At 46.3% G+C, this 17,925-nt stretch overlaps 1 protein-coding gene across 1 annotated transcript in view; it reads right to left on the reverse strand.

Moving 5' to 3' along the window:
* RCOR1 (REST corepressor 1) overlaps positions 1-17,925 on the reverse strand; it is a 123,783-nt gene that overhangs the window by 16,340 nt on the left and 89,518 nt on the right. The window contains exons 5-7 of the mRNA XM_034768881.1: positions 15,216-15,377; positions 11,964-12,082; positions 6,876-6,954 (exon numbers count right to left, since the gene is read on the reverse strand). Coding sequence (XP_034624772.1) covers positions 6,876-6,954; positions 11,964-12,082; positions 15,216-15,377 — 360 coding nt within the window. The remainder of the gene's footprint in view (positions 1-6,875; positions 6,955-11,963; positions 12,083-15,215; positions 15,378-17,925) is intronic.

Below are 17,925 nucleotides of genomic sequence, written 5' to 3' on the forward strand. Positions count from 1 at the left end.
AAAGGTGGAGAACTTCTTGGCAAAGGGTTGACAACCTGGTGCCGTCCTGTCTGTTGATGTAATACATCGCGGTGGTATTATCTGTGAGGACCTGAACCACCTTGCCCCTCAGGTGGGGCAAGAAAGCCTGGCAGACCAGGCAAACCACTTTGAGGTCCCTGATGTTGATATGGATGGCCAGACTGTCTTGCAGCCAGTAACCCTGGGTGCTGAGCTCGCCCTAGTGGGCTCCCCACCCCAGGTCTGAAGCATCGGAGACCAGGGTCAGCGACAAGGCCGCAAAGGGAACTCCCTGCAACACCAACCCGGGGTTCATCCACCAATCTAGGGACAATAGGATGTGATCTGGCACCCTGACTATCCGGTCTAGGTCATGCCTGTTGGGGATGTAAACTGATGCCAGCCATGCTTGCAGAGGCCAGAGATGAAGCTGGACATGACTGACCACATATGTACAGGTGGCCATGTGGCCCAACAACCGCAGCAGGTGTGAGCCATGGTGAGCAGGTGGTTCTTCACATGGGAGATCAGGTCCAACATGGCCTGAAAACGCACCTCCGTAAGGAAGGCTCTGGCTCGCGTGGAGTCAAGAACCACCCTAATGAACTCTATTCATTGGACTTGCCTTAAGGTGGATTTTTTCTTGTTTACCAACAGACCTAGGTCACGGCAGATGGAACGCACCAGAACGAGGCTTCTCTGCACTTGCTCCTGAGACGTGCCCTGGATGAGCCAATTGTCGACATACGGGAAGACCTGGACCCCTCGACGTCTCAGGTAAGTGGCCACTAGTGCCATACATTTTGTGAAGACCCTTGGGGCCAATGAGAGGCCAAAGGCAGTGCCGTGAATTGGAAATGGATCCCCCACTATGAAACGGAGGAAATGTTTATGACCTTGGATTATGGAAATGTATCCTTCAAGTTGAGGGTGGTGTATAGTCTCCTGGATCCGAGGAGGGGATGATGGAGGCCAGGGAGACCATCCGAAACTTCAACTTCTTGAGGCGTCGCAGATCCAGAATGGGTCCGAGGCCCCCTTTTGCTTTCAGGATTAGGAAATAATGGGAGTAGAACCCCTTCACTGACATGTCCTGAGGGACCTCCTCCACCACCCCTAGGTTCAGGAGGTTCTCAACCCTCTTGAATGAGGAGTTGCTCATGAGACGGGTCCCTGAAGAGGGACAGGAAAGAGGGGGTTGGGAGGGAGGGGCAGCCGAAAACTTTAGGGTGTAGCTGGACACGACGTCCAGCACTCAGCGGCCCAAGGTGACCCACGATCAGGCCAAATGGTAGGGACGAAAACAGTTGAGAAAAGAACTGGATGCATTCTGGGAGTTGACTGGGGGGGGGGGGGGGGAGATCCCTCTCAAAATGAGTGCTTCTGGTGTCCAAGATGCTTTGCTGGGCCAGGCTGTGCGGGTAAGCGGGAGGAGAAAGGGTGGCGGTGGTTGAAACTTATGTCCCTATCCCTTCTCCTTGCAGACCCCATACGAGGCTGCCAAGGCCTTGATAGCAGGGATGGCCGGAACTGCTTCCGTGCAGACTACGGCGTGTGCATGCCCAGCAAGCAAAGGGTGGCCTGTGTATCCTTTAACCCATGCAGCCTCACACCAGGGTGCTGTATTCTTGGGCAAACCTTGCAGGAGAGACACCTTGAACTTATGGAGAGAGTCCCGTAAGTTAAAATTGTATCTGCCTAGGAGGGCCTGATGGTTCGCCACCGAGGAATTGTAGGCTGTCAATTGAATACATTTTCCTCCCAAACAAGTCCAGTCTTTTGGCCTCTTTGTTTTGGGAGCTGCGCTGGTATGCCCCTGCTTGTCTTTTTCATTGGCCGCAGAGACAACCAGTGAGCCTGGGTGAGGGTGGGTAAAAAGATACTCGAACCCTTTGGAAGTGGGAGGGATGGACGACTGGGTTTGCCAGAGGGCCTTGGCAATGTTGAGGACTCCGTCCATGCGACACGGGCAGGGGCAGAGGTTGAGAGGATGTGGAACAAGATATCCGCCTGCTTGTCCTTCTCCACTTCTAGACCCAAGTTCTCAGCCACCCATCGAAGCAGGGCCTGGTGTTCTTTAAAATCATCTGGCGAGCTGGTACTCGAGGGTCCTGCACCCATCTCGTCCGGGGACGAAAATGACGACTGTACCACCGGGGGAGGCCCTGGGGCATCGTCCACCGCAGGGAAAGGAGGTTGGGGGGGGGGGGTAAGCAGTCTCCTCTGCCTTGACCTCCGAGCATGCTTCATGCACCAAGCCCAGTGCCATCAGTGACGACAACTGTTGCTTCGAGGCGGCAGCAGATGAATGGGGTGAAGGGGACACTGCCATGACTGGCATGCACCAATAAGGCCACTGAGCTGGCCACTGGCCGTGCTGCCAAGGCAGCGCCATCCATGTCGAGACAGCCTCAGGTGCCCAATCGTGCCAGTGGAGTCTGTGCGAGGGCCTAAACTGCCCTTCTGTGCCAGAGGAATCCCCTTCCGGTGACCACGGTGGAGCTGTTGATGCCCAAGTCTGCCTGCTGACCATCGCCGCTGGAGACTGGTGCCCAGAGTGAAAAGACTGGTGCCGGTATCAAGCGGACCGGTGCTGGGAGGACTGGAGACATGACGAGGAGAGCTTCCATGGTGCAAGTGTCCGAGATCTGCGCCGAGAGGACGACCGGTGGGAGGGTGAATGATGCCAGTAGTACTGAGACTGGCACCTCCTGCTAGGCAATTCGCGTTGAGACAGTGGGGATCGCAAACGTGGTGCCGGTGACCGAGGGCGAGCCCCAGAGGATCTGTGCTGCAACTCTGGGGATCTGCAGCGGGGAGGTGGAGAGCACTGTCTTGTCTCGGGGGATCGGCAGCGCTCCACTGCCCCCGAGAGCTCTTGGAGACTGGCTTTCCCTCATGGGGAGCCTTTGCCATTTTCTGCAGCATGTGCAGTGTCGGTGCCGCAGGCAGAGGCATCTGCTCTCTCGGCGCCGGGGGAGCTGGGGAAGGCGTCTGTGCCATCAGCGGGTTGGGTCCCATATCGCTCCTGGGAGTTTGTGGTGGACCTTTTAAGGGGCTAAAGGACCCGATCGGGGAGGCACGCACATGTAGTTCCGGAGTGGCCAGTTGGCCTGAACTGAGTCCCTTGCCCAATGACCTGTGGCCTTTCTTGCATGGAGCCACCCTAGTTTTCTTTTTGGGCACCGGTGCTGGGAAGCGGTGCCGGATGGAGCCCGGGGTGCACTGCGTGCCAAGGCACTAGGTGAGTCTTGGCGGGATGGCTCGTAAGCCAGGAGAAGGGCAGACTCCATGAGGAGAGCCCACAAATGAATATCCCACTCCTTTTGAGTTCTGGGCTGAAAGTTTTCACAAATATGGCACTTGTCCTTCACATGTGATTCCCCCAAGCACTTGAGGCAGCTACTATGGGGGTCATTTACAGGCATAGACCTGTTCAGTCTGCACAGGGCTTAAAACCAGGAGATCGGGGCATGCCCCGCCTCGAGCGAAGTCCTTGCTGGGACTCTAACCTCTAACTACTAACTACACTTAACAACTACTATAAACAAACTATTTACAAGGCCCTAAGGCTCGAAGTCAATAGAAACGAAACTGCAAGCCCTTGCTATGCAAGGAAAGGTGCTCCGACTAACCACCATGGGCGGTAAGGAGGAACTGATATACCGACCCATGAGCGTGGCACTCAAGGGGGCACCACTGCCGACCCTACAGATACGCTAAGGCAAAAAACTCTGATGACCGCACACCTAGAATGGAATCTACATGAGCAAGCACTCGAAGAAGCAGCAGCTCTTATTCACTAATTCCGTGTGATGAAGTTATGATTATGAGAAAGCCTCAATCATTTCACAGTTAAACTGAAAAAGAAAGAAAGTATAATAAGGAAGCTCCCCATCTTCTCCTGAAAAAGGAAACACTAAGACCAAGCATTTTTGAGAGCCCTCCAACCCCCTCTCCAAGTTGTATGGCCCAGAGAAATCCCCGTATTGCCTAAGAAGTCATACAGAGAAGTCATACAGAGAACTCTGAGTCTCTGAGCTGACAAATATTTTTTTGTTTGGGTTTTGGGAATGGGGTGGAGGGATGATTCACTGCGATTACAAACCTGACCAACTCACTGCAGAAGTGCAATGATGAAGAACATATCCACCTTCTGGACTGTTCTGCTCTCTCTCACAGTATTTTGGATTCAATCAGCCCTCAGGCTCGGGTACTGCAATATCAAACCTAATTAACGCTGCACAGGCTATGCAGATTGTAAAGGAGAATAAAATGAAGCTGGCAGTCACTTTCCAGTGACAAGCCCTCAGAAGGCTGCTTGTCATTGCACATAGAGAGAGTGACTGATTGTGCTTGGTGAGCTTTTTCGGGGGAGAGTGGGAGGGCAAAAAAGTGGTGGCACGGACTATCTGAATTAGAGAGTGAGAAATAAATAGGATATATAATCCCATGTAAAATACTTTGCTACAAAAGGGACCTGAACCCCAAAATTGTGACCATCTGTTTCCTTTTGGAACGCATGTAGATACAAATGAACTTTGACTTTCACCATGCACAGCTAGATCTGTAAGAAGCCAATAGTAACCCAATGTTTTAGATGGGTGAGTAGAAATAAAAAATGAATAGTAAAAGCTCTCTTTTAGATTCAGAGTTTCTCAAAGAAAATTTCAGTTTGAAATCTTAAATCACTCAAAAAACTGCTTATTATCCCTTATTTATTTTTTATGAACAGATACTACTGAAGATTCACAAACAGCAGAAAATGGAAATGGGGGGTGTTAAGAAAGAAGCTCTTTTTCACTAATTCTGTGTGATGAAGTTAGGATTAGGAGAAAGCCTCAATCTTTTTACAGCTAAACTGAAAATGAAAGAAAGTATAATAAGGAAGCTCTGCCACAGTGTACAAGATGATCAATTGGGTAACTAAAGTTTAAGATGTAAATTTATACTCAGTGCCATAGTAAACTACCAAATGCATGCCTTTTGCATGTAGCTTTGCACTAACTGTACTGGGATTATGACATTGGAGTGTGGTTTTTAAAAGAGATTTTATTGCAACAACGGGGAATTTTGTCTAGTTAAGTATTTACTTCTTTAAAAGACAAAACAGTGTAAGTATGTGCACAGGATACGTAGGAACTAATTTACAGCAAGTATATTATCAGAGTTCATCCTTTATATGAGATTGCTTTAGAAGTGACATGAACTGTATGCAAAATTAAGATTTTTGTCTTGCTCAGCCCCAGTTAAAGGGTTTGCTAAACATAACCCATAAATACCTCTTTCCAATCCCTGTTTAAAAATTATTTAGAACAAAACCAAAACTCTGTCAAGGTATTTTCCAGACATTTTCCAATTTTAACACTGATGTATGCCACCATCTTTGATAGTTCAAAGTCACGTCTTTCTCTTTATACACTGCTTTGTTACTATAGGACCACCCTCCATGAGTGCCAAAGCTTGTAACCGGACTCCTTGTTGTTTTTGTGGATACAGACTAACACGGCTACCCCCTGATACTTGAAAGCTTGTAACATTAGTTTGAGGTATATCCCTGGCACATTTGTTTAGAAAAATAACACAAAGAATCCCATAGACTTTGCAGATGCAATACAAGTCAAATTTAAGTAAAATGAATAAACCCATTCCCTTTGATATAATTTAAGACACAGGGAAACTCTATTTCTTAAATCTTAACCATCATTTCTCATTCTGAATGTTTGGATCGTGCAACAGGCAGCTGCAAAAAAACCACATTTACTTCAGTGGAAATGTGTGTGGGTGCTGGGATCAGCCCACATGGATACAGTTACACAATCACAGCCTTCATTTGTATCCGAAGGCCCCAGGCAGCTAGGGTGAGTTCTGCTGTATACTGCAGTGCCTCCTTTTGTCCCGGTATGGATTAAGGTACCACAGTCCTTATACGTGCTATTTCTGAAGGAGACAGGCTGACTACCTCTTGCCAAGAGCAGTCAGTGCAGTTCTACTGACTTCAGCAGACTTGCACCTATTACACCACTGGTGAGTCAGGCCTGCATCACCTAATCACACAAAGCTCCTACACCGTGGGACTTGTGGACGTTACAAGAACATAGCTTTCCATAAAAGTAAATGTCAATTTTCCAGTTCACACCCAGCCCTGTTCCAATGAAAGTCAATCGGAATGTTGTCACTTCAACGCTCTCAAGAGCAGGCACCTTCTGGATGGATAGGCTATACAGAAAATGCCCACAAGGACTGAGAGCTTAAGTTAACTTCAACCTGATGCGTCTTGACTATAAATGTTATTTTTCTACTAGGAAGGAAAAGAAGTCTTTTATTAGGTCACTTAATTCCCCTAACAGTTATTTTAATAAAACATGTAACATCAAAAGAACAGGCATGTAGCAGTTAGCATATGTTCCAACCCTGATTACAGTTAAAAACATGTTAACTATTTTCTCCCTCCAACTCCCTGTTAAAACACTATGGGCTAAATTTTCAAAGGTAACACCTATCTCCTCCCTGCCCCCCAAATTCACAAACAAGGATTCGGGGGAGACTGTTGTGTTGCCCAAACACAAAATTTCAGTAGCCAGGTCAAGGCCCCTTTGGAAAGGGGAAGGGAACATTCACAGCCACACAATCTTTCTCCTTTGAAGTCACTCAAAGTCTTGGCATTCACTTCAAATGGGATCGAGGATTTTGACTACTAGTTACTCTAATCAGAATTGTGAGTCCCTATTATTCCTGTGCTGAATGTCAACTAAGCACAAGCACAAATAAAACTGGGCTCTGTCAGATCCTCTGTGGCACAACAGAATAGTTCACAGTAACAGGTGAAAACTTTCATTAGCCTTCAGTACAGTATTAGGGAAAAAACTACCTACCTCCTTTTTGCTCTCCTTGTTTTGTTCAACTTCAATATCAACAGGGTTAGTTCCATTTGTTTCCTCCATTTCATCCTCACTGAAAGACAAAAGCAAAGCATGACCATATTTCTATGAGAATTTCTATTTCTCTACAATAGTCTGCTGGAAGTCAGGCATGGATGGAACATTCAATCCAATGGCTTTTCTTTTTGGTGAATTTTAAAGTCAATTACCTCTTTAAAATAACCACATTAGGGACCATGCATTTAAAAGCTTTTACATAAACTTTTCTGTGGTATATCTGGGCAAAATGAAGTCTGTTCAACCTCAAAGGCAAAAATAAAATTAAAAAACAAGTCAGAAATTCTCTGACTGTTAGAGTCAAAGAAAACTAGCTGAATATTTTTTAACTTCAAGCAAACTCAGACAAACAAGGATACAGAATTAGAGCAAACAGCTTTAATGTGGATTTCATACATTTAATTAAAAATCTTAAATGTAACAAAAAGCCACATGCACAATTAGTTCTCCCAGGGATTTAAAAAAAAAAAAAAAACACCACCACCAAAACACACACAGAGACATGTTTAGCACTCCCATAATCTCATCTTTAATTCCTCCCTTAGTGGAAAAAAGAAAAGAAAAGCATATTCTATCAAGTACTGAATAATAATAATAAGCAGCATCAAATTGGGGCCATACTGAATGTGACCTTGGAACACCTAGCCAGTTTAATTTTACTGGAATTCTAATTTAGTGTTTGACTACCATTCACATTAAGGTATACTTCCATGTATGGTTTAGAATTAGTGTTCCGTATATTGCTGAAGTTAATTGCTCTGCTTTTTATGATGTTCCCAGAGTGCAAGGATAAGATTATTTGGCCTATGTTTATTTTAAAAAGGACACATGCAGGTTTCACTGGTCCCATAAAATCCAGCAACCCATTAAGTTAGCCAAGTTGTAGACCACCTAGCCTCCCAGCAATTATAGTCTTGATTCAGCCAGACCCTTATGTATATGGTGTACACATGATGAAGAAGAAGTCAGAAGTCAGTATTTAGTCAGCATTTTATGACATTTAGAAGCATTATATTCTACATACCCTCTTAAAATTCCAGAGTACACTGTCTGCACAGTCCAGTCATTTATTCACCATTTAGATTTCAGTTTTTATTTGCTTTATTATTTTAAATTATAAACCAAGTGAAGAGTATGAACAAGACACGTGCATCTGTTCTGTCACTGAGGGACACATTTTAAGGTGGCATTAACGGTCTCCATTTTCAGTCACTTGTACAAACCTTCCTTTTCCTCTAAGCTGCACGCTTTTCTGTACAAAACTGATTCCCAAGCTAGTCTGTGCATGCAAATTGTCAGTCACTTCTAGGCGCAGAAGACTGCATGTACAGAGTCCCATGCACGCAAATAAGAGAACAGGTTTTGAAAACCGAGTCCCACATTTGTTTGTGGTTATTTTAAAGTGATTTTAGTGCTGCTGAAAGATGCCTTGGGAATTCCTCTGTTTAGTCACAGAACACATTCAGCGACAGGGCAAGATTCCTCTAACTGCCCCTTTAATTAGCCTTAACTATAAAGGGCAAGAGTGCAATTTTACCTCCACACTGATTCAGTTTTTGGTGTCTGCTGAGACCAACACCAAAAAGGTGCCAACTGTGCTGGAAGTTTGTGTCTAGAGGGTCACATAACTACTACGAACTAGACTGAGACCACTAAACCGAACCCATTTTGCAGAGGTTTATTACAGTCATTACTTAACCTAAGCACAATTTAATCCACAAGTGAACAGGCCTGGAACACAAACTAGCTTTAGAATTCACACATTCTAGCCTCAGGCTCAAATGACAGCACTGCTCTCCTCCCTGCCCCACAAAGCAGAGACACACATTCCATAATTTTTTTCCTGCAATTGTTCTACTTGGCCATTTGATTTTTAACTAAATTAAAAACCTTCCAATCATTCTTTAGCTTGCTAAATATGGAAAGCAAACACTATGGCTTGGTCGACACCTAAAACTTAAGTCAACGTAGCTATGTCAGTCAGGGATGTGAATAAGTCACATTCCTGACTGATGTATCTTTGCCAACCTATCCCCGGGTGGAGATGTAGCTAAATCAATGGACGAATGTTTCCAATCAACATAGCTTCTGTCATTCAGGATGGTGGTTTTCCCTATACTGATGGGGGTGGAGGGGAAAATCAAAACAAAAACCTTCCACCATCTTAGGCTGCGTCTACACTACCAGGTTATGCCAGCATAGCAACGCTGACGTAGCTAACCTGATAGAGTATATCTACACTATGGAAACTACAAGTATCTCTGCTCCTGTTGCTTCTCTCAAGGGCTTTGAAATTCAGAAATGGAGCAGCCCATCCACTCGCTCTCCATGAAGTTTATAGCACCTTAGATACACCATCTATAAAAGACTATACTATAAAGATATTTCTGGGTGGCAGTAATTTCAGTGTGGTTTACAAGTACAGAAAAAATGCCAGATACAGCCTTTTTGAATACTAAACTATACAGTATGAACTAAAAACAAGCACTCCTTTTAGGAAATGCAATTATTTTTCCACTGAATAAAGTTAATAAATAAAACCATTTGGGGGATGGAGAAAGAACAGTATGAAAGGGAGGCACAGAGAAAGGAAAGCCAAGCAAGTAAGGGATTAGTTGGATGGTGGTGTTCTTCTTTGAGCCCACTCTCTTCTTTCTAATTAAGCAGGTGTGGTGAATCCAGCTGGAAGATGAAGACAGTCTTGCTGGCTCATTGTTGCAGTGTGGTTCAATAAACTCCACCATAGGAATGGCCCTCTTCCTATAGGGATCTCCTATTTGAGGCACAGGAGCTAGGGTCTGGCTAAGCAGTCATGAAATAGGAGCCGTTTGATGGGAGGCATGTGCAGAGCATTTCCAGCTTGTGACAGATATCTCCTTTCCTGGGATGTGGCTCTAAGAGAAGTTCTGACTCTACAAATGTCTAGATTGTGTTTTAGGGTGGGTTGGGAAAAGCACCTGTTCACACGGACAAGAAACATCTGGAGCACGGCAAAAGCACCATGCTACGTAGAGAGGGGAAAGACAAGGAGGAGGAGGATGCAGAGAACCTTTGCAGACCATCAAACCCCTCAGTGTGCCAAGGAGCCATGGCCCACCGAGGCCCCAACTGCCCTAGGTTCAAGTGGGGTTATCCAGAGAAAGAGGATCTCTATCTCCAGGAAGTATCTGTGTAGCTAAACACATAAACTATCGGCCAAACCTTCCTGAAGGGTGCTGCAGTGTGTGGTAGGCATGGCAGCCATGGAGACTGCTGCAGGCCTGAGGCTGAAGTAGTGGGAACAAAGAATCTATTGAAGCTCAGTGGCTTAGGGACCTGTAGAGTGGCAGGTACATTTGTACAGTAAAGCACATGCACAACTAATGGAGGGGTGGTGTAGTGAGTCGGTGTGGCTCCCCTCCTGCCCAGAAGAGGGAGCCCCCGTGCAGGCACCAGAGTGGGTGGAGCCACTGCCGCCTGTCCCCGCCCCCCCGGAAGTCAAGGGGCGGGACAGGAAGTATAAAGGCCGGCCGCAAGAGCTCAGTCAGCGGCCAGCCGCCACAGGGAGCAGACGTACGTCCGGGAGCTCTCGGCCAGGAGACCTCCGAGGCCAGGACCCTAACTGGCCAGAGCTACCCCGGGCCCGCTACGAGGAGGAGCCGCCGCAACCCGTCCGCTCCCGTCGCTGGGAGGAACCCTGGGAGCCCCCCTACACCAACCCGGAAGGCGAGACTGCACCCGAACCCCTCCGCCCCTGCTGCTACCCGGAGGAGCCGCCCGAGTGCAGTTGGCCTGAGTTCCCGGCGGAGCTACCGGACCTGCCACCAAGCCCTGGCCGAGAGGAGCCCATGCAGATGGACTGGCCCAAGCCCGGTGCGACGAACGAGGTAGGCTCTGAGGGGGATCCTGGAAGTAGCCCGGGGGTAGCCGACCCCGGTCCGGCTTCAGACGAATGTGAGCCAATGTCAGTGTGTTGCGGTCTGGATACCCCACTGACCAGCAGAGGCAGTAACTGCTGCTAGGGCCCCAGGCTGGAACGCAGTGGAGTGGGTGGGCCTGCATTCCCCCCTGCCACCCCCCGCTCACGGATGGCAGGCTTCCCCCTCACCCAACGCTCAGCTACAGAAGCCTAGGCGTACCCTACCTATTTGCTTGCTCGCTCAGCCCCTGCAAACAAGGGCCTGAGCTTTAACTGTGTTTGCCCCGCCCTGATCCAGGGCCTGGGCTCCTAAACTGTTTTGCCCGCTCAGCCCCTGCAACGAAGGGCCTGAGCTTTAAACTGTGTTTGCCCCGCCCTGATCCAGGGCCTGGGCTCCCTAGCTGCTTGACTGCTCAGCCCCTGCACCAGAGGGCCTGAGCCCCAGACTCCCGATTGCCTGCTCAGCCCCTCCCTGAGGGCCTGAGCCCCAAGTTAGCTGTCGGCTTTGCTCCGCCCCTGTACCCGAGGGCCAGAGCTTCTGGACTAACGGACTGCTTGTTCCCACAACAGTGAGTCGGTGTTGCTCCCCTCCTGCCCGGAAGGGTCGAGCCCCGGCAAGGACCTATTATAGGTGGGTACAGAATTCCATCCATCATAGCGAGTGTGAGCTCTTCTCGCTCCTCCTCTTCCCATCACAAAGCCAGTCTACTCGACCATTGCACTGGGTAGAGAATTTGGCCCTGAAAGCATTTTGCTGGTAGCAGCTTTCTGCTGGGACAAGTATGTAGATAAAATGAAGAGAGGGGAGTGCCAAACGTTGCCAATCTTCCACTTAGCATGTGCTCCCATTCTATGGAATGTTACATTTAAGGCTAAAAACCTGCCCTCGAGTTACCATTGTGATCTCCCTTTACAGGGACTTGAGAGTTGCATGTGAATCAGATGGTAGAATTTGGTCATGAATGTTTACATGGACACAGATTCCGGTTATAAAAAGAGAGAGGCACACCAGGAAGTGTCTGGGGGGAAAAATCCTAGTTCTCGTTCTTTACAGGCTACCAGAAATTCCAGGATCATCATAAAAAGATTTGAGTGGCAAGACACAGTCTTTCTCACTGCAAACGTACCTTTCTTCCCGTTCCCTTTTTTGTTTACGAGCATGGCGGTCCATCACGCTGGTTTTAGTCCTTGTCTTTTTCCAGGAGTAGTAAAATTTCACCAAACTGGCTATCGATTTGTCAGGAAGCTGAAAATAAAATAGTTACACTTTTTAGAAGTCTTCATAGGTTTACATGTACAGCATTACCTGGATTTCACATCAGATGACTAGGAGACTAGAGGAGCTTGGGTTGTTTAGTCTGACAAAACGAAGGCTGAGGGGGGATATGATTGCTATCTTTAAATATATCAGAGGGATAAATACAAGGGAGGGAGAGGAATTATTCCAGCTTAGTACTAATGTGGACACAAGAACGAATGGATATAAACTGGTCGTGGGGAAGTTCAGGCTTGAAATTAGACGAAGGTTTGACTGTCAGAGGGGTGAAATATCGAAACGGCCTTCCGAGGGAAACGGTGGGGGCGACGGACCTGTCTGGTTTTAAGATTAAGTTAGATAAGTTTATGGAGGGAATGGTTTAACGGTAAAACATAATAGCCAAGGAATACCAAGCAATGGTAGGTAAATAGTATAATGGCTAACAGGGGTCAGGCTAGAGACTCTTGCCTACATGCTCGGGGTCTTACTGATCGCCATATTTGGGGTCGGGCAGGAATTTTCCTCCAGGGTAGATTGGCTGAGCCTCTGGAGGTTTTTCGCCTTCCTCCGCAGCATGGGGCAGGGATCACTAGCAGGAGGGTCTCTGCCAATTGAAGTCACTAAAACACAGGATTGGGGATTTCAACAGCAGAGTCCAGGGAAGGGGTAGGGACGGTTTTGTGGCCTGCAGCATGCAGGGGGTCAGACCAGATGATCATAATGGTCCCTTCTGACCTTAAAGTCTATGAATCTATGAGATGAACCAGTTTTTGGTACATACTATGACAGCCAGCAGGAAAGTCATAGCCAGCATCATAGGGTCGCAATATCTATTCAAATTAACAAAAGAAGTTTTAAAGGATGCAATATTGGTTCTTTCTACAACGTTCGATAAGCATGTAGCAAGTTGTAATATTTTCATTCTCGTTGTCTTGTATGTCTACATGACAAGCCTGCCTTCCATCAAGCAACTAAATCTGTATTAAGGTAGCTGACTCATTTGAGTTCTGCAGGCTACCCTAGAAGTGATCTGCATCACTCTTGTCCCTCACCTCACCTCATGCAAGAATAACTTTAAAGGCCTGATCCAAGTTCCATTAAAAATCAGGGAGCTACAGGTGGAAGTCAGATCCCTCCTATTTAAGGACCAAAATTTCAAAGTTTGGGCTTTAGATACTTGCTATTATCAATGGCAGATTCAGCATACACTGCGGGCAGTAAATAGCCCCAAAACTGTACATTTGTTCCCCTCCATGGAATGAGTTTCACACCTCTGCTCTAAAACGTGCAATTTTAACACTGGTCAGCACCCACGTACTATGCAGTTTATTTCCAGATACCAGCACAGGCTTCCTCAGTGCAAATTCAAGGATGAGGTTACTAAGAATGCAGCTAATTTGGAATAGGTAGGTCAGAACACTTGCACTTACACTTTTGTTGTATAGCCAATACTTAGAATATAGTGCACTTTTAATATAAACGACTGTCAGAGTGTTTACCCAGCACACTCAACACCACAGGATGCTACATGCATATCAAAAGTTGCTCAAAAAATGTCCTGTAATTCATTATTGAGAAGCAGTATGAGAGTCTGGCATTAATGCACTGTAATCCACGTTCACCAGGAGACAGAGTTACGGCCATTCACCTGAACTGCGAATTTCCTAATTTGATGCTTACCTGTGCTACATAACGGGCTCCCTTATATGTTTTACAATCAGTTTATAAATGATATTACTGAGGGATTCTTTTATTTTACATTTAAAAGGAAAAAATGGGAAAAAACAGAAAGGTGCTCCACTCTCCAGGCCTTCAGAGCTCTGCTAGTTTTGCAGTCATCCAGATCCTAGAATCTGGAATTATTTGGCAGGGCACCACAGGAATCCTGTTCATACGCCTGCATGAGGAGCTTTTAAGGGAGGACGAGAACAGGACCTAGTCCTACAAGCCTTATAAAGGGGCATAGCAGCCCTCCCTACCCTTTGGAACACTTTTTACTATTCAGCAAAGTTAGCAATGCATGGAGCACCGCTAGGGTGAGCAGATAGCAAGTGTGAAAAAAAATTGGATTTTTTTTTTCTGGGTGGGGGATGGGCCAGAGTTAATAGTTGCGTATATAAGACAAAGCCCCTAACAGAAGGATGTCTGGTCACCCTCAGCACTGCAGCCTTCCTTAGCGGCATACTTTACGAGCGGACCAAAAGCCTTGTGCAAAGTATGCTGCATATGCTAGTTTTCAAAGGGTCGGAACTGTCCAATCAAAGCCAGACCTTCACTAGAACAGTCAAAGGGATTTTCACTTGAGGGATAGTTTTCAACTTTTAAATTTCAACCTCCCATCCCAGTTGAAAAACTGTTTAAAACTTTCGTTTCATTCCCACTCTCCATCCCTTCCAAAATGAATTTTTGTGTTTTTGCTGAAAATTTCCTCTCCCCAAAAAGTTCACTTTCAGGCAGATACCAAGCCTAGAAAATATCAGCTCCAAAGGTAAAATTTCATAAAGACTGAGTGATTGAAAACAGGGAATTAAATCTACAATTCTCAAGCATGGACGCTCCCATATGATACTTAATAGGCACTTATCGCCAATGTAAAATGCATAAAACTCCTAAAAAAAAAAAAAAAGTTAAAAAAAAAAGGAAAGCAGATTCAATAAAGCTCTTTGGGGAAAGGACTGTTTTTTCATTAGATAAGTGTACCATTCAATGCACAATGGGGCCCTAAACCCTGATTTAGGCCTCTAAATACTACTGCAATACAATAAAATGAAGAGTGGCCCCATGAGTGACAAATTAATACCAATTCTATTGCCAGAACGGTGTCTCCAGATTGTAAAAAATAGTCAGATTCTAATTCTAGAAGACTTTCTTTGGATGACATGCGGATTCTGTGTCTGCTGCTAGAGGAATGTGAGGTGATAAAAGTAATAGTCCCTCCCCCCTCCCAAATCAGTATAGTCCTCCTCTGAATGACAATGCAAGAGTCAAGCTTTTCCCCAACAACCCACCCTGACACCAGACAATCTTCAAAACGAGCAGTTACATGATTGCTAACAATCCTGTATTGGACAAGGTGACCTCAACAGTTTTTTCCAGGTCTAATTATTATGATCCTACTTACCATCTGCTGAATTCTATGAAATGTTTTCCCATGGAAACTAAAGGCCTGTTCGAACAAGACCTTGTCTTCCACTGTCCACTCGTCTGGGAATGGAGTAAAGTTGGGCAAATCAGCCAAGGATTTTTCAATATTATGCTTGTGCCAAAAGAGCATTCCAAGGGCCTGAAAGAAACATGGACACAAGAGAAATTGAGTTGCAATGAGGCGGGGAGAGGGAATATACAGTCCTCACACTGATACAAGTAATAGGGTGATAGGGCAGCACGAAAGTTGCAAAAGGGCCATGACTCTGACCTCAGATACACTTGTGTGAGGCTGCAGAAGCTTAAGTGACAGTAAGAACCTGGCATCTGACCCATCACCACTCTGGACTGTGGAGCACCAGAAAGGCCACGTTGCAACCCCAAGTCTCCAGTTCAGAAAACAAATTACACACACTGCACCCCCTGGCACTAACGAATGCTTGCCCTAGTGAGCCCTCTAAGAGGTATTCACTCAAAATCTACCACCCTCCGGAGGTGGATGGCAAAAAGAGCATTCTGACCCTTCACTCTGATGGAGTATTATTTTTTTGGTGCCATTAGCCTCCCCAGAGTCATTTCAGAAGGGCCTGACCCTACCGTGCTACAAATATTTAAAATAAAAATTTGCAACTTGTTTCAGAACTGCTGTTAAGTGAAAACGATCCCCGATCCGCTGACTAAAATATTACCTGTTTGACATATGCAAAGTTGACTTTAGTTCTGCCACCATAATTCTCCCCCGTCTAGCAGTTTCACCCAGTCCATTCAGACTGCCGGTACTACCTTTGAAACTGGGGTTTCCCCATCCCACTTTGCTATGCAAAAAAAAAACAAAAAACAGTTCCTTTCTGGGCACAAAGTTCTCGCTCCAGTAGATTCTGCAACTATATGACTAAACGCTTGCTTCACCCCAGATCTCTTCCTCATGAAACTAGACTCTCCCTGCTAAATATCTAGATTTCTTCCCCTTCACTATGATACAGAACCAGAAGAGTCTTTAACACGTCATGGTTTTGAAGATGTCACGTGAATTAAAAAAAGACAACTAGACAGTTGGGAGGGGAGAGCTTAACTAGCTAGTAGAGAGCTAGTAGTAGTAAAGATTTTACAAGCCTTATGGTTTCTTCTTTTTTAACATCAGACCCAGTCTCACCTGGCCACCTCCTGAAATATCCCTATGTGACGCTATACAAGCTGGACATTAGTACAGAAATACATTGCACAAAGAGGAGATATGCTGAAAGGGCAAAATGTTCTTAAAGAGGGGAAGTTGGCTCACATGCCAACCTCAGACAAAGGGCATGGAACACAAGTGTGATTTTTTTAAATTTTTTTTTAATAGGTCAGGCTCTTAACACTTACAATATTTTTTTAAGCAGACATTATTTCTAGAAGAAAGACATTTTACAAATAAGCTGCTTTTACACAACTAGCAATAGTGCCCACAGGGATTTACCAATTCAAAGTTCTTCAACCCACCCCTCCTCCCTAGGAAAGAACTCTACTTGTCCCTCCCCGCATGTATCCGTTTAGCTGTTGATACAGAACCCAGCTACAAGTGAGGGAGAGAAGGAGAGGGCCAGAGCAGACGAGCTGCATACACAACAAATGCAGCCAGCTGAGCTTTAAGGAAGAGTCCCATTCACCCTTCCAGAGAAACCTGCTCCCTATTGCTACATTAACAAGCTGGCACCTGTCTCTCCGAATGTGATGGAGGGCAGGATCCTCAAGGCAATTGCTACCTTCTCCTCTGCTGCCCAATGCCTTGGAGGGAGCAAGCTTTGCAAGGTCATTGCCTCCTTGGCTGACCACATACTTGGGATCTTTCTAGGCCAGTGGTCCCCAACATGGCACCCGCTGGGGCATCTATGTGTGCCCGTGTACTGCCCGGCGGACGAGCATCCCCCGAAATGCCGCCGATAAGTAGCATCAACCAGAGGCATCGCCACCGAAATGTATTTCGGCAGCGACGCCTATTGACGTTGCCTCTTCTCAGCGGCATTTCGGCGGATGCTCGTCCACCACCACGGTCCGCGGTGGCACGTCGTCTGGCACCTGCCAGACGAAAAAGGTTGGGGACCATTGTTCTAGGCGGTCACCTGCTATAGTGTCCTGAGCCCTAGAGGACTGGCTCCCAGTAGTGTGTGTGTGTGTGTGTGTGTGTGTGTGTGTGTGTGTGTGTGCGCGTGCACACACACACGGTCAAATGCTTGCCACCACCATTGGCTAATAAGCTCAGAGCCAGAGGCAAAAGTCCTAAAGCTGGTTGTCTAGGCTTGAATGGTTCCCTCAAATTCTCACTCTTCCCCTCCTCCCCTGAAAGGATCTCATGTCCAACATCAATCTGAAAGGGGAAGTGTCCATGGTTATGCAATTTTTTCCTGGGAAAGTCCAATTTCAAAAATAAAATTTCTATAACATTGGATTAGTAGGACTATTTGCATAAAATACACAGAATGTCCTTCCAGGATGGTTATTTCCTAGCAGTGCTTGGTTTTCAAATTCTAGGACCACCAAAGTCTTTGGGGGCATATGTTGCCCTGCAAAGGAAGAACAGTGGAAGTTTCTCTTCCACGGTTACCTCCCCAAGACAATTCATTATGGAGAAACAGGAACACAGGAATTGCCATAATGAATCAGACCCACGGTCCCCCTACTCTAGCATTCTGTTTCTGATAGTGGCCAGT

The sequence above is a fragment of the Trachemys scripta genome, chromosome 4 (genome assembly GCF_013100865.1).
Source record: "Trachemys scripta elegans isolate TJP31775 chromosome 4, CAS_Tse_1.0, whole genome shotgun sequence".
NCBI classification, from domain to species: domain Eukaryota; kingdom Metazoa; phylum Chordata; order Testudines; family Emydidae; genus Trachemys; species Trachemys scripta.